Source organism: Pholcus phalangioides, unplaced genomic scaffold (genome assembly GCF_987345545.1).
Source record: "Pholcus phalangioides strain wild (caught in Gottingen) unplaced genomic scaffold, Ppha-v1.0 ptg000011l_1, whole genome shotgun sequence".
In the NCBI taxonomy this organism is placed as follows: Eukaryota; Metazoa; Arthropoda; class Arachnida; order Araneae; family Pholcidae; genus Pholcus; species Pholcus phalangioides.
Window position 1 is genome coordinate 54,344,410 of NW_028301604.1, and position 23,169 is coordinate 54,367,578.

A 23,169-nucleotide genomic window follows, 5' to 3' on the forward strand; every position below is an offset into this window, starting at 1 on the left:
GAAAATCTTGAACTATCCAAAAAAGAATAAAAAAATTCTTTAAATGTGTTAGTTTTAATTGAAATAAAAGATACGAAAGCTACTAGCACATACTTACTGTATTTTTAATCTTGAATAAGATATAGATGCATACAATGTGTTTTAAAAAATTAAGAACTTGAAAAGAGAAGATGAGTGATTGAGGAGAGTCGAGGATGGGATTGATGGTGAACGACGCTGGGACACTGACAGCTTTCAACTGCCTTTCCAATGATTTTAAGTTAGCAGTTAGGGATCAACATCACTGTCCAACATTACGAAGAAAACTGTCAAACACACTCTTTCTCAGTGACCTGAAAGTTAAATTGGTCTACATCCATCACACCAATTACATGTTATAGGGCTGAGGGTTGCTTAGTTCCTTTCAAACTGAAATTACTGCACAATACATACCTACTATTCCTGGAAAATTTTCTTAAAGAAGTTTGGTTCTTGGAGGGGAAAAAAAAGAGAAGGGTGTGTGTGTGAGAGTGAGTGAGAGAGAGAGAGAGAAGGAATTTTTTGAAAATTTTCAGTGCCCCTCTCGGGTTATCTGGAAACTTGAACTTTCTGGGCTCGGTTTTTCGATACTCTATTGTACTACTACCTCAACTCACACTCTTCTTTCCTATCCACCTCTTGATACCTAATTTTGATTATAATGCTCTGTTACTGTTCGACTTTGTGTTCTCAAACAATCGCTTGTTACTGACGTATACAGTCACGGTATACCTCTTCCTTTTCAGTAGCTGTTCAATAAAGTCTTACACATCATACTTTTAATTCTGAAATTTGAAATCTTGGAACCATTGAACTATAAATTTTAAAAACGGGACATTTAAAAGAGAATCAATCTGCATGTGGACCATTCTTTCGTTTTTAGTCTAGATGCATTTTTTTTTCCGGGGATAGGGGATTTGGCCCATGACTCCTTAAAAACTCCTTACTTTTTGTTTTGGAAATTTTGTATGAATACAGATACAGTGAAACCTAGCTACAGTCATATTTAATATAATGTTAAATCCTCTACAACAATATTTTTTCAAGTCTTATTTGAAAATTTCTATACTCTAATGTGAAACTGCTGGCTCTCGATATAAGGATAATCCCTCTACAACAGTATTTTTTTTGGTCTGCAGAATATCATTGTATCAAGGTTACACTGTATATAACCCCAGAACAGAGAAATACTCTATTATATACTGTAAATGTATTCTTTCACCAACTTGAATTAGTCGAAGAGAAAGAAAAAGATCTATTTCACAAACATACTCTACAACTTTCAGCAGCTAAAAGATTAGAACAATCTTTTCAGACACGGTTGGAATGAGATTTCAGTCTCTCGCTTGTGGTGTTTTAATTTAATTGAATGAAACTTATAGAAAGCAAACAATTTTTATCCCACAGCATTTCATATAAACTTCATGAACAGGAAGTTTGTTTATTCAGATGACCTATCACTAAATAATATAAAGCAATATTGTTATATGAAAGTAACCCTATAAAAAAAGAATTTTGCATATTAAATTATATTTATCTTTTTAAGCGAGAGAATTTTTTTTCCAGCAAATAAAAGCAGCTGAAAGATATTTGAAGAAACTGGAATTTCATTTATCCAAGGTTAGTCATTTTTGCATTCTGTAGTGCTTCTTTGCAGAGATATTGATGAAAAGAAAACCATTTGGGGGGGGGGGGGTAGGATTGAACATGTTTTGTCATAGCAAACAGTTGCACACCCGAAAATTATGCACCCCTTCTTTTTTCTAACCTGCGGTTAGGTTAGGACAAGTTTGTCATATTTATCGCTGATTCATTAAATAGAGATAATCCAAATTTCTTCACAAACGCTTGTACATGAAGTGGTTAAAAGTTATATACAATAGCCAAATTTTCTCATTCTTGCCACATCTTCTCACCTTGGGTTACATTCTGATGTTCCATCTTTAGCAAGTGCATGAATGAGGATTGCATCACACATTTTATATGTAGTAGGGCATTTATTATCTCATATAATTTTTTTTCTTGGTTTCTTTACACACTTCCTTATACACTGTTTTTCTTAGCCCTTGATTCCTTCTATATTCATTGCATTCCTGTGTTGCTATTTATGTTGGTGGGTTTGGTTAAGAAAAGACACATGTTTGATTAAGAGATTGTTTATAGAAAACCATCTAGACAGAAATGGTTTCTATCATTCATATTTATGTCCAACTCTTTTTTTTTTTTTTATCAAAAGGAAAAAATAGCCAAATCGAGGAAGAAAATTTCTAGTTCAAAATATTGTACCTTTGTAGAACAAGTTAGGATTTGCTGATCTTTTTTTCAACACTAAAAGTAGCAGACTCTAGCCTGGGTTTAAGCTAGGGTTGCATTTTTCACAAAATGCGAAAGAACATCTTAGAATTCAAAAGAAGTAGTAGCCACTTTCACAAAAATGGGTACAGGAGGTACGAAACGAGTAGACATCCAACCATCAATCCAGGCCCGTCATTTTGGGGGGGCAGCCCCCCTACCTTTTGAGAATACACTAAAAATGGTATATATATATATATATACACACACATATATTGAGTACATGTTCTTTGCCCCCCCGGAAAAAGTTGAAATGACGGCCCTGCATCAATCATTACATTAGCATTGTAGCATTTCGCTAAAGCTTTTCTCCTCATTTTCGCTGTTTTTGCTAAAGGAATTTTTTATCTAGCTTAAACCCTGACTCTAACAAATGATAAAAACCTGCCAACTCTGGTATTGCCTTATAGTTATTGTATACAAATTCAAGATACACATTAATGAGGTACCTGTAGGAATATGTTGTGCTTGCATTACAAAGCCTAACATGCTGAAACTTGCTAATTTAAGACAAAATAAATTTGATTGTTATCCTTTGTGACACGGGATGCAAGAGGAAATATTTTTTATTGGATATTGCTGATTGTTCAGATGTGAAATTCGCCTAAAAAAGTATTGAATAGTGAGATTCAATTACTAGATACATGAAAAATTTCTTTCATATTCTGCTGATGTTCATTGAATTTGAAAGATATGCTCAAGGCTTGAATGCACTGAAATCAAGGTGGAATGCCGATAAGTGGAAAAGTCTTCCCTGGACGGATCGTGCTGATCCCTTGGGAATATGTGAGGATCACATTATTATTACAAAAAAAAAAAAAAAAAAATGAGGCCTCCAGTGTCTTCGATAGAGCTTTCATTTTCTTTTTTGAAATGTGTATCATGATTGTTTTATAAACTTTTCAATACAAACCACTAATTCTGTAGAAATTGCAACTGCATTTCTTTCAAGTTTCAAACAAAAGATTTAAATCACTTGAAATGCATTCCTATTAAACCTAAGTTCTATTAGGTCTCTTTGAAGTATCATGAACGTTTGATTCATGCAACTGAACTGTTCGTCTATCAAACTATCAAAATACTTGGTTTTTTATCATAATTTTTGTTTCCAATCTCTAGGATACGTTTATTTAACTTCACTGTAATAATGATGCATTAGTGTCAGAATTAGGAATAGAGTTCTAGTCAGCACAAGTACCACATTTCCGATTATGTTAGTTGATACCTTGCATGTTTATACCATGATGTTCATGGTTAATTTCTTAGCAATTGTGTTTTTGAAAAAAAAAACCCAAATTAATGTAGGCTCAGCATCATTGTAAGCACTGCACACAAGAAAGCATTGCTAGTGCCTAATTTCTTCCGTCCCTTTGTCAAACCCTAATCGCAATTTTGTTTTGGTTGAGAAGGTATTGTTGGGTATCGTCAGTATACGGAGAGGATAATTTAAATTTAAGTTAATTGAAGATTATTTAAATTTTGATTTTTTTACGTATGATGTATTTTTTTCCCCCATTTCAGTTAGAAGAACTTCAAGAAAAATATGAAGTTCAGAAGAAAATGAGGGACGGTAAGTTTTTCCTTCAATCATTGGAATTTTATTAATAAATCTGCGGGGGGGGGGGGGGGGGGGGTTCGATCAATGTCTCAAAGCAGCTATTTTCAATTCTTTTCATCTGGCTCCTAGGGCCATTCAACTATTATGACAGCAGATTTTTTTAGCCATTTTTCCCCTTTTCGTCAACAAAAGTAAGCAGAACTCTGACCTCCCCATCAGCAAAATTAAGTAAGCTCTGGTACTCTTCCCATTTTGTATCGCATATTGAGATCAAAGGCATGCGCAGGGATTGCATGGCATAGGCAGCTCCCCCCACGATGATCAAAAATTTATTTTTGATGCAAAAAAATAATTTTGTAAAAAAATTTGATTGAAAGGAAATACAGTTGATACTCATATAACAACCATGCATTATTGTGACCTTTCCATTGTAATGACCAGAATGTGTTATAGTTCATCCAATATAATGGCCTAAGACCATTCGATCCAATACTATGTCCAAACTCAGCTCTGCCCCATAGGTTTATAATAAAGAAATATATAAAATCTATATTTTTCTCATTTGCCGAAATTGTCTTTGACCTTGACATTGAAGAATTCAGTGCATTCGTGCATGCATGCATGTAATTAATTGCATGCATATACATGTAATATACAGAGTTGCCAACTGCTACAGATTGTCCATAGTTTTTATGGACAGCCTCAATAAACTACGGAGCTACGGGAGACACTCCCATTGCTATGGCAATCAGTTAAAAAAAAACTGGGTCATTGAGTTTCTTGCAGTGTTTTACTTATTAATATTATTTTTAAATTGCATCAATCTTTACCATAACAATTAATTTGTACACGCGTGTGAGAGAGTTTGATAGAAGACAAACTCAGAGTTGATCTATTTTGTATGTGCGCTGAAGGCAATCTGCAAAGCCGGGTCTAAACCCAACGCTCTACTCAATGCCCAAATGCGCAAAAACATGTTTTCCATCTAAACTGCCCCACTCTGTGGGCTAAAAACAGGTTTTTGAGTGGTTCAGCTCGACGGGTCTGGACCAGACTTAATTAGTATAGTGCATGGTGGAGTTCACGGAACTTGTATTGGAAAGAATGTTTCATTGTAGGTGCCGTAGAAGCTCTGACACAAAGAAAATGGAGAGTGGGGTCTAGGGTTGTTGAATGTCCAATTAAATATTTTTTAATTAAATTTTTGAGTGTTTTTTTAATTGTACTATGATTATGTTGTCCTTGCGGGGGGGGGGGGGTACCCCTCCATGGCTAGTTGAACATTCATCACTACTGACAAGCTTTAAGCTAATGTTGGCATGTCTGAATATATGTAACTATTACAGTTTTATTATTATATTTTGATCTAATGTATTTTTTTTCATTGCAACTGCTTACATCATAACAAAACTAATTTTTTATTCTGTCCAAGTATGGAATTTTCTTAAAAAGCTATTTTTCTGAAATGATCTACCATTATACATGAAGTGGGGGAGGGGGGTCGTTATAATGAAAGTTTACTGTACTTTTATTTGTTATTATAATCAATTTCTTTTAATTTCAATACTTTTTGAAGGCCAACAACTCAAAATTTCACTTTAAGAAATTCCTTGTGCCCCAAGCTTTTTGTGCCCCCTCCAAAGGTTGATCCTGCATACACACCTGATTGGAATTGTCCTTTGAGAATATACATAGTGAGTCTGACACTGCTCTGGTAAACTTTTCTATGTATGCATGGGGATAATTTTTCACATGATCAGATTGAACAAATATTTTTAGCTTACGTTTTAAGTTTTGAACTCGAATTAATAGTGATATAGATACCTCAGTAAGTAAGTAAAGATGGCATTAGGAATATTTCATATTTTCATGAAGGGTGGTTAGTGATGTAATCATCATTAAAACCCCCCATCAAAAGTCAGTAAATCTGTAACCCCCCCCCCCCGATGCTGACGTAAGATGTGAATGATGTGAATGGCCCTCTAGCTATATATCAGATGTGCAAACTTTATCAAGAATGATAACTACGGTGGAACGAAATTTTTTTTTTTCGAAATTGCTATTGTAATAGCATTTAAAATATGCCTTTATGTGAAGAAATGTCATTCCTAATTTTTTTCCCCAAAATTCAAACTTGTTGAGGTTCCTCATCGCCCCTAAAGTTTTACGCACGTGGGGAATTCTATAACATGACACTGCGGAGGAGGCTTTCCTATTCCCCTGAACACATGATTTGTTAAATGAACTGGGTGTTTTTTCCTTGTTTCCAGTATTCATCTGCAATCTTAACCCTTAACTGAGAGGGTGTATAGCAGTCAAAATGACGATCAGAAGCTTTTATTGTGACATTTTAGGAAATCCTGAAGAGTTGGATTCTCGGGTCTTGCCCACCTATGGCGATGTTATGCTTTGTTATTTGCTGACTCAATGCAATATGAAGTCACAACAATCAAGAAAAGATCTAGCTATTGCAGACATTCTTGAAATTATCGTGCCAAAGATAGAAAATATTTGGAAAACTGCTTCAATTCCTACAGTTTCTCACCAACAGATGTGCCAAATTTTCAAAGACTTTTACTGTAAAGTCTTCAGAGAAATATGAAAGCAAGGAAAGATTCTCAAACTTTCAAGTTGAACTTGGAATCTTTTCAGTGCGAAGCACGGAAATTGTTTGACATTGCAGCATGCAAATGTCATTTTGAAGACTAAGTGTGACAAGTTGAGAAACATCCCAAATTTAGAGCTAGATTTCTTGCAAGATCAAAGAAGTACATGCAAGATGGCCATTGGTCTAGTAGTTGTCCTAACAACGAAGAAATTGAAAAAGAATGAACAAAGGAAAATGAAAATGGTATCCCATTTGAAGTCCATCTCAAGAAGAAACAGCGGAAACTAGTTCATCAACCACTAAAAACTCATCTATATCCAACGATTCTGAGGAAAGTGATCTATATGAGCCAAAACACAGTTTGTCGTTGAAGTTACCATTTCTATCTACCAGTATCTGAAACTGGTCCATCAATCTGTGCTGAAGCAAGTACTTCATTTGCTTTTGAAGTTCTACCATCATCCTCACAGATGAGAACTGAATTACCAAATGTTTCTCTTGCTTGTGATAGAATTGGTGTGTCTGATCGATCAGCTGCAATTATTGCGAATGCGTGCTGGAAGATGTTGGGTTATTGACGAAAGAGAAGCCAAATATGACAATAGACTGGATGAAAATAAGGTGTGAAAGAGCATCACAGAGAGTTCTTTTGCAAGATAAAATTCCTAGAGCAAAATGTGCGAAAAATATATTTTGATGGTCAAAAAGACAAAACCTTAGCTAATGTCAAAGAAGGTGATTCTAGAAGAACCATATCTGAAGAACACATAACCATATTGCAAGAACCATGGTCAATTTATCTCGGTCACACAACTCCAAGAAGCAGTAGAGCAAGGGTTATAAAGTCATCAATTCTAAACTTTTTGAAGAAAGATTTTGATACAAAAGAATTGATGGCGATCGGATGCGACGGAACTGTTACCAACACTGGTTACAAAAATAGTGTTATCAGATTAATAGAGAAAGAAATAGGCCATCCCTTGCAATGGCTTATTTGTCTTTTTCACTTCAATGAATTACCTCTAAAGCATCTTGTGAAGTATCTAGATGGATGTTCCATCAGTCCACACAGGCTTCAAGGTGATATCGGAAAAAGTTTGGAAAATTGCGAAAGATTACCTGTATATATATTGTGATATTTAAACCAATCTCTAATAACCTTCCGATAATGGACAGTGACAACAGTGATCTAAGTGCAGATCAGATATATCTTGTGGAAATATTACGGGCAAAAAACTGGGAATCAAGTGAATTCTAAAAATGAGAAATGAAGGATTATCAGAAGCAAAAATCCGTACATTCCACGTTCCGAAAATAATCTTTTCTGCTAAGCACTATTCGGAACTAATCGCATGTGATCAAGTGCGAGTGACTGAACCACCTATTATAAAAAATCAGGAACTGGACCCACAAAACTGATCTGAACCTGCTTTTCCATCTATACCGAATTTTCCTTGTCACACACAAGCAGTTGAACGGTGAGTATGACTCGTAATTGAAGCATCTCTTGCTGTATCAACAACCAAGAATCCTGAAGGCTTCATTCAAGCCAGTGTAAAATCAAGGAGTACTCTTCCATCGTTTGAAAAACAGTTGACTATTTTACAAGAAAGTGAAATGTAATAACAGTGTGATAACAGAGGAAGCAATAGAAGCATCCTCCTGACACCTATATCGTCAAACTATGCTTTTTTTTGTTTTTATAATTTGGAACATGGTTATAGTTTTGTCCCTACCCCATTCCCCCCAAAAAGGGTTTATTTTATACATATAATGTTTACATAGATTTTTATAATGTGCACTTAGGAAAGTCTTTTTGCTCGACCTTTAGGGTCCGTGAGGAACCTCAAGATATTAAAATATTTTCCTAGATTTTGGTATAACGTCTTAAAACCTTGAAAGGCATCTTTTGAATACTAAGGCAACATCAATTTCCAAAAAAAGTAAAAAAAACACCCTTTTTCGTTCCACCCTAATGATAACATAGCATCATTTGTTTTCAATTTATGGACCATACTACTTTGGATTTTTTCAGTAATATAAAAATATATAATACTGTTTACTAGAATAAAGAGAGATTTGTGTGTGTGTACTTAGTGCTGGAGGATGGAAGAATTACGTACTGACTGAACTTTTCCCTTTTTTTTTTATTAGAACTCACACCAGCTGCAACTGCTCATTCAGTCACAGTACTGCCTCCCATTGCATGTCATACAAGATACTATTTATAAGATATACTTAAGTCAAATACCATTACATGCAATTATAAAATCATGCAATTTCGACTACTAATTATTCTCCTAAAAGGTCACAATCTTTCCATTATCTTGATTTGTTATTTATTTATATAATATTGTTGGCCAACTACGCTTATACAAGAGAATGCAGTGGAATGGAAAGCTTGTTCTGGTCAACTATGGTATGAGGAAAGAAGCTGTATTTAAAACAGTCAGTAGAAGCAATAATCGGTCACCTTTCAACTAATTTTGTTCATTTCTTTGCAAAAAAAAGGGATGTGATTCGGACATTGTATTGGATTTGATTATCTTTGCAGGTCATTCTGTTGGATAAAAAAAATAAGGGGTGCATAAGCAAACATTTGGAACTTATTACGCTGGTCATACAGAGTGACGTCATTAATGAGGGAAAAAACAGCATAGAACAAGCTTGTCTTTTAATATATGCTAAGGTGAAACAGACTTGAGTTTTCACTTTGTATACAGTAAAACCTCTTTAAGTCGTCATTTGTCTTCAGGCCTGTCCAGCTTTCATAGACAACAATGCTATTAAACCCTCGTTTACTCATTGCTAATTTCGGTTAATTCGTCACCATGAAAAAGTTTGAGATAGAGGAACAAATAATTTCTATGGCTTCCTTTAAGAAAATAGCTTGCTAAAAACATTGCCATATGATTAAAAGTCACCATAAAAGCCTTATGTTCCAAAACGGAACAGTTCGGGCAACAAAAGTTACGCTGAGGAAGTTGATTTGTCTACTAACGTTTTTGAAACATTAGGGACTGTTCGAGCTAGATATGTTTTTTGCATTTAGGGCTTAAAATTTGAACAAATTATATTTGTTGAAAAACCAGACATTTTTTCCAAAGTTGAGGTTTTCTAATGTGTGCTTTTCCCTTCCCCCGGCCCTCCACACGTCCCTCAAAGTGGACCCTGTGTTCGAGATTATCTTGAAGTTAGCATGTGAAAGATTATCTTGATAAATTTTACCAAGATTACCTTGTAGTTGTTTCATGAACTACTAATAAAGAATTAAAACACTAACTGCCGTATTCATCAACACAGTTTAAATTAAAATCGCAAGTGAAAGGATTGAAGATCGAAACGGATTTATAAAATTGAGTATTTTAACCAATCCGTGTAGATTGCTAATCCTTTAACAAATACAAATACAACACCACAGCATGCAAAATGCCCAGCGAGGTGGCTGAGAAAAAGATGCCCATAACAAATATGGATGTCATATACAGGGTGATTATAAAAAAACTATCCCGACATATGGGCCCCTAACTATCATACCATTCACAGAAACTGAATGAAATTTTGGCATAAGGTATTTTGAGGTATGTGCTCAAGAATGATATGGAAAACAACAGTGTCACTCTAACAGTTACGGTTACAGTGAGAAAATTTCGAAAATATCAAATGGCAACACCAAGTTTTTTGTATTGGAATGCAATCTCCATACTGAAAAACCCTAAATAGCGTTGAAATGGCACCTGTAGCACGAAAATCCCCGGAGCTAGGCAAGGAAAAAGTAAAAAGGACTTTGCTGTGCACCAGAGCATTAATGTTCGTTTCATTCGTCACACCGTTTCTTCGGCTGAGATCCCAGCCTGATTAGTCCTCCACAAGGCCATGTGGGAAATTTGTGAAACACAATAAAATGCTTTATTTTATGCTGCTTCTCTGTCCTTATTGGTTGTCCTCACTTTTAGCCTATCTACCGCTGGTGATTTTCATGCTACAGTTGCCGTTCGAACGCTATTTAGGGTTTTTCACAATGGAGATGACATTCCAATACAAAAAACTTGGTGTTGCCATTTGATATTTTCGCAATTTTCTCACTGTAACCGTAACTGTTAGTGACACTGTTGTTTTCCATATCATTCTTGAGCGCATACATCAAAATACCTTATGCCAAAATTTCATTCAGTTTCTGTGAATGGTATGATAGTTAGGGGCCCATATGTCGGGATAGTTTTTTTATAATCACCCTGTATTTGTCATATATGGATGTCAGCTTCTCGATTTACCCCGCCAAACCAGTCACGGCCCAGGCTCTGTCCCTCCGTGTAAGATTAAATTTCATGTGTATGTAAAATAGATGTGCAGTAGTTCTGTTGTGAAAAAAAGCTAACTAATCTAGCAGTTGCTCTGATTAGTCTAAATTAAAAATTACTAGTATAAACCAAACTGTACCAGTATATTTTAGCACAATAAGTTAAGTAATAAGAGCTCTAAAAAGATAAAAACTTCAATTTTTTCTTTTGCAATCTATAAATTTTATTAATATTGTAATTTGATCTGTCATAATTTTTCGATAAAATGAGGCGATAAGTTATCAAGTTTTTACTGTATATATGTAACTGTGAAAGCCCAAAATTGGCAGATTTTCGACGGGGCTGGCCACTTTGCGAATTGGCCAGTTTTGTTAAATATTGACCTGCCAATGTCCAAAACTCAGACATTGACCGGCAGAGTTGATCCCTGGCCAAAGTCTGATATCGAAAGAATGATTTGAGATCATCGTCAAGTTGCCATATTTTTTCATGATAATTATGTGCATGTTGGTTATGGCAACCCATCAAACTGCAGTCACAATGTGGTAATCTTTTTTTTTTTTTTGCACCAAAATTTGGCAGAAAAACTATGTTTATATATAGTTTTATTTATAGTGATTCTCTGAAATTTCACTTTCTACTCCAATACAGCTGTTATATATAGACATGCATCACACGTTGGTGATTTAAAAAAATGGATTTGACCCATACCGGGACATCTTACATCCGCACAATTGAGCTTTGGCCAGGGATCTTCAGCTACTTTGTGAAATGACCAGCCAAAGTCAGAATCATTTCTGCAATTCAGACTTTGGCAATTCACAAATTGGCCACAATCCGGGATTTGGCTGTAACTTATATATAAACTGGTGGAAAATGAAATCCCAACACCAAAAAGGAGTTGTGCTAGATAAACAAAATTTGGAAGGCGTGTTTGCAAATCTGAAAGATGATGCCCATTCAAATTTGGCACTAGACAAATAAGAGTGGAGTTAGTTGCGCCACTATGACCATGCAACTCACGTTTCTCCAGAGATATTTTTTTCCAATTTTTTCCCCTGAAATCTAGGCTTTGGAGTACCAACAGAAAACAACAATGCCAAAGTGTAGCCACCTTAAATTGGGGTCGGCATTATATGAGTGAGGCAAAAAAGCTATTTAGACTGGATGAACAAAAAAAGTTTTTCTTTCTTTGCTTGTCTGCACCTTTCAACAATATAGGCTCTTGGGAACAATATAGGTTTTCTGTAGAAAGGACATGACCTTCCCCCCCCCCACATCGTGGAGCAGGGCTGTTGTATCTTTGGCGGGTCCATAAGCCAGTTTTCATGGGGTGGGGCTCTAGTAAATTTATAGCATGAAAAAACGGTGATTGTCCCAGGCCTTGGATAGGGGCAATCTTGTGGCCCTATCTTTGTGGGGGCCAGGTGAAAAGGCACCATTTCCTCTCTTTCCCCCCCCCCCCCCACAAAGGAAGAAGTATTTTTTTTAATTTTTGATCGCATCTATCTTATTGTGTAGGCATGCAATAGAATGAAAGAATTCAAGAGAAGACAGACATATATATCAGACTCGCTTGCCATTGATTGTGTTGCGACACATTTGGGCCGAATTTAAAGGAGTACCACAGTGTTTCCAAAAATGTGCATCGTGGCAAGTTGAAATAATTGATTTGTGCGCACAAAACCTATGCTTTAAAGTGGTTCTTTATATGATAAAACTATCTGCCAAACTTTTTGGGAAGCTGCTGATGAACCATGAATTATGCAAGGGAAGCAGCTGACAAAAGAGAACCATGGGAATATAGTGACAAGCTTGCGATCTAGACCGACACCTAAGCATGATGATAGAGCAAATAACAAGCATCTAATATTGGACTTCAAAAAATGTGAATAGGAAAAGGAATATGTGAAATCCGCATCCTTCGAAAGGGTCCTTGGTCAGGGCCGTCTTGAGAGCATCATGGGGCCCCCTGGCCAATTGGTTTTTCTCAGACCCTAGCTACTACTTCACCAAACACCAACTCAATTGTCAGAAAACTTTCCTGACACAGGGGTACAACAAAAATGGCGACATGACCGCAGAAAAATTGCTACCGTAGGGAGTCCCCCATCGAGGGGTTAGCGCACCAACCTCTCGACGAGTATAAAAAACAAGCCTGCCGTTCGGAATCGGCAATAAATTGTAGGTCCCGGTCTAATTAGCCCTCGTGTGCAGAAAATGACCGCGGTGCGACAAAAATGATCAATGATCAAACACCAACTCTGGCCATATCGCTATATTGCAATTTACTGCCATTAGTGAGATGGGTTGGAAGTGAAGGCGCTGTCTATCAGTGGTCGCCTCGAGTTCGTTAGGGAAAATATCTTATCTATATCCTCCCTTGGGTTCGAACCCGGGACCCAGACAACAACCTTCACGATGGTAGACGAGTATCTTACCACCATTCCACTCGGGCACATCAGGCCCTAGCTGGCAAATTCTAGAAAATTTTAACTAAATCTTGTTTTCGTAAGGCCTTTGTACTCTTGAGGCCCTCGGACCTTGCCCGAGTGGGCCAATGCATTAAGACCTCACTGCCCTTGGTTGATCTAATGCAGTGTTTCTTAACAGCCGGGTTTTGGCATCCGCCAAACCAGGCCATGAGTGGCTTATTGTTTCTTTTTTACCCATTTATTTCCCATTAATCTTGTGTATGCCCAGTCCTTCCTATCAAGAAAAACAAAGTGATGCTGTAAGATTCCAAATGTTGAAAACCACTTGTCTGGAGTGGCCCCACATCCTGCAGTAGGACACCCTGAGCTGAGATCTTTGGTGGGCTCAGGCCAAATTTTTCACAGTCCCCCATATAGTGAATTTATATTGTGAAAAAATAAAAGTTGAAATTATTTCATTTAGGTTTAGCAGGCTGGAACCCTATCAGCCTCCTACTGTGCTTCCCAGCGAATTAGAGAATTGGCTGGACTATGTTTGTACCCTTACACAATGGTTTTGGCTCTCATTTATAAGAAACGTTTCTTCTATTTTTTTTTTTATTTTACCTGCACCAATACGTTTGCCTGTGCACTGTGGCAGAAATGGGCTCATTCGTGCCCATTCTATTTAGACTCCGTTTTTTTTCTGATGTGCATCCCTGTCTGCGATGCATGTCGATTCCGGTGGTAAATTGCAGATTCTGACAGTCGGTGCCGTTTGTTGAACCAACTGAACAAACTGCTAGATTAATTACACCTTGCTCCATTCAACATCGTTAGGGTCTTTTTCTCTGTTTTGAGCCTACTATTGCCATGCGTCGCAGTGCAACGCAGCTGTTGTGCACACGCTTTAATATTGATCAATAGTGTGTTCAGTAGTTTTGCATTCGCAGCACGCTTTTTGAATGAGCATGGGGCGTGGGTCTGCCCATGGACTTGCTTTGGAAAATTTTGTCATAGGCGACAAAGAAACTCTGATACAACAAAAACATTGAGGGGTGGGGATTTAGGGTTGCCATGTGTCCATATATACGACCTGCAAGAGCGTATGCAGGAATGGATTGCATTGAATATTCATGATCTACTGGGAGCTTGGGTGATGTCACAAAGGTGGTTGAAGCCATGGGTGGGGATACGGGGGGGGGGGGGGGGGGGACAATAAAGACAATATTTCCCCCCCCCCCCAATTAAAAAATTTATTGGCATAGGCAGAATAGCAGAAGGTGGACATTAGTCCCTGTTAGGGAAACAACCTGTATCTACTTATGCTTTTGCAGGGGGAGGCTTAGGGTCCAGTTTCAATGGAGTGTTGTAACTAACAAAAGGGAACGTGAACGCAAGTGAATCCTTTTATTCAAACCCTCTATTTTACTAACCCAAACTCCCCTAGATGGTTGGTACTCATAGTTTGAGAATCACATATAAGAAAACAGTCCAGCATGGCTCATCTTGTCGAATGCAGAGCTTCCACTCAGCCTACTATTTGGTAAAATGTCTCACTTTTGTCCTACTTTTTTAACGAAATCCTATCAAAAAAATTTTTATAATTTATATCAGTCGGTCCGCTGATTAAAAAAATTATTGGTGTAGGCCAAAGAAAAAAAGGTGGACATTAAAACCCCTCCCCATCTAGTTAGGGAAACAAACTGTATCTACTTATGCTTTTGCGCTGGGAAGCTTATGTGACTTTTGCCCTTAGGGTTCAGTTTCTATGGGGCATTGTATTTTTGGTAAAATGTCCCACTTTGTCCTACGTTTCCTACTGTTTTAACAAAATCCTATCAACAAAATTTGTATAATTGATTTTAATTGAGAAGGGAATCGTGGACATAATGGCAAATAATACAGATTTAGTAGATTGCAATTAATAATTCTGCCAAAGCAGAAATTGTATTGTTTTTAAGGTTATTTCGGGGGGGGGGGGGCGGTGCGTATATGGACCATTTAGTGATTTAATAATTTTTCATTTGCTTAGTTTGAGGGTTCTACAAATAGATAATAGTCATTAAAAACTTCTGCCTAGTTGAAAAAAAATAATTTTGTATTTACTACTCTTCATGGTCTTGGACAGTAACTAACATTCATCATTCAAAATTATGATGCACATTTTGTGTATAGGTGAAACAGTTTGCATAACAAAGCAGTTGGGTAAATAGACCTATTCTAGGCTTTGTGACTTTGATGATACCTAATAGCATCCAATTTTCTTCTGTGTTTTTAGAGCATTCAGAGGCACAAACAATGTTTACAATTATCAAGTAAAAAAGCTAGAAATGGAAGTGCTTCATATTTGTCAAAAACTATTACACTGGAATTGACCACTAAAATTTAAGCATCCTTTTTAAAAGGGATGGACAATGCCGTAAAACCATCTGGTCCACCTTGACTTACTTATATCGGGCCTTGTAATTTACACATTTTGCCTTTTGGAAGTGGTATCGAAAGAGTGTCATTCTTAAAAAACTTATGTATTTTTTCATAACTTTCTGTGTGTATTGTCAAAGAGAGTTGACAGAATAGACTGTGGAAGACTCCCGAAAAATAATGTAATATACATATATTGTGAGGAGAGCAGAAAAGAATTATTTGTAGTCGCTAAGACCTTATTTTGGCCAAAAAAATTTTTTTGCAACCAAGACATTTCTTTCATTTTGCTTTGGCTTGAGTCAATCTTATAGGATATTGAAATAGTGTGCTATGAAAAAAAATTAACTTAAAAATTAAAAAAAAAATTTCTAGGGATTTTTTTTTTAAATTATGCCATGATTATGTTGTCTAAGGGGGGTACCCTGCCCCATCCTACTTTTTCTGTAGACAAATATCTGAGACGACCGTTACATCACATGACAAGAATGCACAGCACCAACTGCATCATTGTCCGCTATTCAGACACAGGCAGCAGTTTCACTACAGGCCCTTGTATCTGTACCATCACGAGGCGTCTTGCGTTGGCTAAGGGGGTACCCTCCCCCATCCTACTTTTTCTAATTTTTTGAGTGGGAGCCCTGCTAATGAGAAAAGGTCACAGAAAAGTCCACAAAAAAGTCACAGAATTTCGCTTTTGGTATTTGGTAGACACTCTGATTATTGACATATCAAAGAAATCATTTTGGGTCAGAGCCAATGTTATCTGTTGACCTAAGTTCAACAGTTCAACGTTTTTTACTATCCCTTATCACTTTCGATAATGCTCTTCTTTTATCAGTAAACAATGACAAGTCTCCTCGTCCCCTTTTATACTCTCAGAATGCCTTTTTCTTTTCAAGATGAAGGTTACGCATGCTATCCATAAACTATAGGAGGCACGATGTACCAACATGCTTTTTGCGAACAAAGGGTATGACATCTTGCAAAACAGTTTTGTACTAAATTCTTCCCATTGACTTACCACCACAACTGATTCCAGCCGGTCTTTGAAAACTTCTGCTAAATGTTCTCTCAAAACATCAAAGTTAGTTCTCCGAAAACAAGGAACCAGTCTTTTGTTATCAACCTTTCTAGAAGAAAAGTTACAGAAAAAACACTAACGACACGATAATAGCAGTACCCCTAGTGGCTTGTGATATATGCTGATACAAAAAATTATCGAGCACCAACTTAAAGGTTCTTTCATATTGATTTTGTACCATGAGAAGTTTTATTAATAGGGGAAACAATTTGTTGTGCTCATAATAAGTTTTTTTTTCTTTCATTTTCTATGTTTTCTGTATTCTTGTGCTACTGATGGCACATCTTGTTTCATAATGTATCTAGAATTACTGTGTAGATTATCACTGATTGATGTATTACGTGAAAAAATATTTCCAGGTATGATAAAGGGTCATTATTGAGCATTTTTTCTATTTGTTAGGTATTCGAAGTATGACCAATGCTTACATTATATCTCATGGAAAAAAACGTGATGCTGCCCTCCATAATGTTCACACTGGTTACAAGGAATGTAATGAGTTGTTGTGTGCTTATGAAACAAAATTGCAACATATGATGGGAACATTTACATTTGATATGATAGGTGATTTAGTTTTTCGTATTACTTTTTTTCCTGAATATAAACCATCGCTTGACAAATCTCAAATCCAAGGTCACCATGGCCACTAAAAAATTTTCATTTGTGCCTAAAATTTGCTTTGTGTGATTGCCAACTTGGAGTCTGAGAACAGCATAAAATTTTCGGAATCTATTTAAACATGTCTAGAAACATAAGAAAAGGTCACCAAGCTCCAGAAAAGCCTTAAAAAAATGCTTGGTTTCTAGGAAATTTTCTTAACACCTAATTTTCTTTTTGGTTTGCCAAGCCCTGTTATAAACTCTTACTGGCAGAAAATTTAGCTAATACAGTTAAACTTAACGGTCATCCCTGTTATGGCGAATAATAATTTTTGTGAGAAAACACTATGAAAAGTATGCATTTTGAACCCTTGGTTTAAGATCACTCAGATATGGTCACTGCCACTATTTTCACCATTCCATTGGGTTAGAGCCCCTACACAGACGCAAACATTCTCTGTTTAAATATTTTTCTTCCCATGAATTTTCCCTAATAAAGCTGTGGCTTATGAAGTTGCACAAGTTCATTTTTTCCGTTCTTGTAGCTAATTTAAATTTCGTTGGAGATAGAGATAGATGGCTTTCCTCAGCCCAATATATCAAGAAAATAGATATTTTCTGGATTTTATGTCAAGGTGAACTTTGAAAGAAAAGTCATCTGGTCTCCGCCGGACTTTAACCCAGGCCCTCTTGCATTTTGGGCAAGCTACCATCTACACCACAGGAGGTATGACCCCACCTTCCTTATTTCATGCACTGTGGTGTGATTTGCTGAAGTAGAGGTGTTAGTAGCCTCTCTTAACTTCAGCAAATTTCCCCCAGGTAAGATCAAGATACACAGCGTTTTCTAGGCTGGTCACAAGGTTTGACTTAGACAGACCTATATTTTTCTTTCCACTGAGCAACTGAGAGTGAAGATTTTGTCATAAATCCTAGTGGGATCCTCAGTCAGCGTGATATTTTTATCCTCCGAAGACGACACCCATGGTATGTCAAAATGCATTAGGAGTTTTGTATTTTCCTTGTATATACCTATTCGTTGATGATTTTCAAAGAATTTTCAACCTATCACATAAAATTTTTTATTGAAGCCCGCAGGCCATGGAGCGACACTGCAGTTTCCAGGTTCACAAGAAACATGGTGCATTTGCTATTTTACATAAAATCCCATAAAAAAAATGAACACGGTCATTTTTCACTAAATATGAACAATTTTATTGAAAATTTTTTGCTGACAAAACAGCTTCAACATTTCCTTGCCAAGATGTGCAATTTGTTCTAACAAGCAATTCCTTTTATGTTTTTTAATCTTGTTAATACATTAAAGCCTGTCTTTAACAGAACGTTTATTAAACATAAACCTGTTTTTATATAATAGGAAAAAATCTTGGTCCCAGAATTTTAATGCGAAAATACACATTAAAATAACCTGCATCAAATAAAACCAGTCTAAGCCAGAAATGGAAAGGAAAATTGTACCCTCTTAACAGAAAATTTCACACCAACATTTCCAGTGTTTCGCGATCAATTGACCAAGGTAACATACAAAATATTAGTGTTCTACCAAAATTTTTCATGCAATCTGTGCTTGCCAATGTTAATTCTACAATTCTACATCATCCACTCTTATTAGCAAAAACCGTTTTCTACTTGATGCTGTGGTCATGATAAAAGCCACATGTAGTATAGCAGTTGCATTCTAAAATTGTAACCAAAATTTTTCGAAAAGCATGTTTTTCTACAGAAGCAATCAGTGCGAGGGTTAAATTTCCAAATGATATGAAAGACTTACAAAATTGTATGCAAGCTGCTTTCCATTTTCACATTTCTGAACAGGGTCAGAATTATAGGAACATGTTGGTCCCCACCCCTTCACAAAAATCTGGTGGCGAGGATTACATAAACATTTAAATGATAAAGTACACATTGAACCTGACATGAGATATTGGCACCCTCAATGAAAATTTTAAGGAAAGTCAAAAGAATAAAAATGTATTTTTTAGAACAGTGTTATGTAAAGTTTTATACAGATGCAGTTGAAACCTACGTATTTAGTATATATAGAATAAATAATGCACATATTACTTTATTTTATCTGTTTTTAAATTATTTATTTTTACAAGATATACAGTTGACTGGATGTTGTGAAGATATTTATTATTTTAGATAATTTTTTAAGGAAGGAAAAAACTCATCTCTGCCTCTACCGGGAGTCGAACCCGGGTCCCTCGATTGCCGGACGAGTGCTCTGACCACTAAGCTACAGAGGAGATAGAGATTTTCCTTCGCTGGAGCGTATATATGCCGAACGGAACCGTGCAATGGACGGTGAAACCGATCAGCTAATAGCTCATGGACGACGAGCCACCAGATGGCTATATATATGACATGAATGTCGCTCTCCACTTGTTAATACAAGATATACAGTTGACTGGATGTTGTGAAGATATTTATTATTTTAGATGTTAATTTTTTAAGGAGTTTTTGAGTTTTTTCCTTCCTTAAAAAATTAACATCTAAAATAATAAATATCTTCACAACATCCAGTCAACTGTATATCTTGTATTAACAAGTGGAGAGCGACATTCATGTCATACTTATTTTTATTTTATTTAAATTACCTACTAGATCATTCTATAATTTTACACAATTATATCATACACTTTATATGCGAAAACCTGTGTTCAACAGAAAAGAAATCTTGGTCCCTTGGGATTCCCTTAAGACAGGTTTTACTGTATTAACTTGAATGCGATGGCAAAATATGCTCTTTGAATTGACCAGGTTATTAGATTTAAGGAAAGCAAATATAAACCCAAATATTAAGTTTAAAAAAACTGAAAATGTTAAATACCTGCTTATGAATGAAACTTGAAGATAAAACCTTTCTAGATGTATTTTTCCCCCGTTTTTGTGGTTGGTTATATGAATAGAAAGGGAAGGAATGTGCATATTTTATTTCAAGAGTAATGTTATGTTAGTTGCATCTCTTCATGCAGATTTTCTTTTTATCATTTTAACCATGACTTGCTTTTTCCTACAGTGCTATATGCAAAGATTTCTCTCGCAATACACTTTCTCAATGTTATTCTATTGATCTAATAATTTTTTAAATAACTTTTTGGGATCACAAATATAGTCGCAAATGATTGGAAGACCTAATGTAAAAGTTTTAGTCGTGATGATAATTTTAAAAAATTCTATCGTAAAACATTTTTTCAGGAAGAACAAAAACTAAGTAGATATACCTACTTGTTCTATCTATTATTCTATTGCATATTTTAAAATTATTTTAGAAAATTTAGATTATTTTTGAAAGTGTGATGGAGAGGTTATAAATGGGAGAAAAAAATGGACGATAGCATGTATGAAAATTTAATATCTTATTCTCAATTTTTATATAAAATATCAACATATATATTTTCAGGAATTCAAGGATTTGCGAGAATTTGTTGTGGAGATATATTTGAGATTGTTATAAAGCATGGAGACCAAAAATGGAGGAGTCGGGGATATGTATTAAAAAACAACAAGCAATCATGGGATAATAAAAGAATATTATTTAGAGCAATTTTTAAAGAACCTTTATATATAAAGGTAAGAAATTTAACTAAAACCTCCAACCAAAATTTTTTAAAGCTGTGTAAAATCCTGGTATCATGATTACAAATGTGGACTTGTACTTAAAAATTTCAGCTTACAGTGTAAAGAAGTGCTGTAAAACCACAATCTCAATTATGCAACATAATTCGGATGACCGTGACCATGAAACAGTTAAATAGAGCGCCAGACCCTTTTTTTTATAAATTATCTACATCTCCATCATTGTGACCACTATTGGCGTGGTCGATTAAAGGGCTTTGGGTTATAACATTGTTTTTGTTTTTTTTTTAATTAGGATGAATCTACATTAGTGAATCAAAATTGCTACATTATCTAATGTAAATTAATCTTAATGTCCTGTATCATCTATTAAGCCATCAAATTTGGTGATTAATATGAGCAGCAAACTATCTTTTTTGCTTATACCTCACCTTTATTTGTCTGTGACAAAAAAGAACTAATAAGTAACATCTTATGCAAAAAATTGAATTGGAGAAGCAATTGAATTGGAGATAATAGAAGACACATAATATATATATAAAACATTGTATTAAACACATACTAATGCCATATGAACTAACAGTGTATTGAAGTCATACTTGCCAATTACTACGGAATGTCTGTAGTTTCTATTGATTTCTACCATCAAATACAGAATTACAGTGAATTGCGAAAAACTATGGAAGTCTGTTTTTTTCAAAATTATTTGTTTTTGATTGGAGATTTCATTGAATTCTATCCTATCGAGTACGAAATAAATGTCATGTAAAGGCAGCATCTCCAAATAATGAATATCAAGCTGAATTTGAAATGAAGGGAAGCCACCTTGTTGTTTGTAGCCATTGCAAAGGTTTGCTACGTTTGGCTGTCCACACATCCACAAATTGAATACCGAAAATGAACTGAACTGAAAATTGTTGAATTGAAAAAAAAAGTGCAGAAGTGTTTAATAATTTATATCAAGCTCTTCATAACATTTTTCATGGATAAGTTTCTACAAAGAAAGCAGAAGAGGGGGATTGTCGATTATGATGAAGCAGTGATAGCATCCTCATGAGTAATATTCATGGCAAACAGGCCCAAACTTAAGCCAAAAGGCTACTTTAAATGTTCATCAGAACTGGGTAAATGCCCAATATGGTCAAGTTAAAGAAAATAAGAAAATTTATTTCAATTTTTAAAATAGTCGTGAGGAGAAAACATGGGAAGGGGCCTCCCATTGGCAAACATTGCCATTACGGAAAGGCTTGGTCTCAAAGTTGGCATGTGTGACCAAAGTATATTAGCTAATATAGCTATTAAAGCTTTTCAACTAGCGCATGCTGAAGGACCTGCTTAGTTATTATACTGAGTGAATCAAAGACCAAGGCATATGTGACAGTGTTTCCAGAAGTTAAATTCTCATGAAGTGTGGCAGTCCCTTGTGAATAAAAACATTTCTCACCCTAAGAAAACTGATTTATGCTTGAAAATATATGAGGGTGACAAACTTTTATGTTACGTAAATATGTGATGATGATGTGCAACATCTCTGGCTTGTTTTAAAGTTGAAAATTTAGCTGGGGAACCATCATAGCGATTGGCTGCCAGTAACCTAAGCATCATTTGCTTGCCATATCCATTTTAAAATCTGTTGGTCCAATTTGGGACAATATTTACTATTACATAAAGTGGACACTTATAATGTTCCCTCGTATAACATTTTCCACTTGGTATGATATTTTTGTGGTCCAATGTCTTCCTATTTTGATAAAGTTAACTTCTCCTGTGTATAACATTGACATTGTTGCTATTTCTCAGCTCAAAAAATTTGAAAATTTTGGCTTGAAATCCCCCCTCCCCCCAGAAATTAGCACATATTTTTTGTTTTTATCTCATGTAAAAAACAAAAAATGACAATTATGTGTGTTCTGGTACTTAAGAATTGTATGAAAACTAGAAGAGTAATTTTTCTGCTTCCTTCCCCCCCCCCCCACGGGTTGTACCACCTCTGTTTAATGAAATCATCCTACAAAAAGCTCTTATTCAGTTTTTTGTCGTATTTTTACAATAAACTTTTCTTTGTTATATAATTTTTTGGCAAACACCAATTTAGTGTTACAGCAAAAAAAAGCATTGATGAGGATGAGTTGTATTAACTGCTTTGCTTATAAGCGAGGCAAGAAATTCGGATGATCTCTGTTAGATGCATCTACGATAAATATGGTG

General features: G+C 35.7%; 1 protein-coding gene across 5 annotated transcripts in view; it reads left to right on the forward strand.

The window, feature by feature from the left end:
* The window catches only part of LOC149080571 (rho family-interacting cell polarization regulator 2-like), a 185,943-nt gene that overhangs the window by 55,342 nt on the left and 107,432 nt on the right, over positions 1 to 23,169 (forward strand). For all 5 annotated transcript variants that reach the window (XM_089239709.1, XM_089239708.1, XM_089239707.1 and 2 more), the window contains 4 exons: positions 1,585 to 1,638; positions 3,892 to 3,940; positions 17,162 to 17,323; positions 20,786 to 20,955. In XM_089239709.1, coding sequence (XP_089095835.1) covers positions 1,585 to 1,638; positions 3,892 to 3,940; positions 17,162 to 17,323; positions 20,786 to 20,955 — 435 coding nt within the window. The remainder of the gene's footprint in view (positions 1 to 1,584; positions 1,639 to 3,891; positions 3,941 to 17,161; positions 17,324 to 20,785; positions 20,956 to 23,169) is intronic.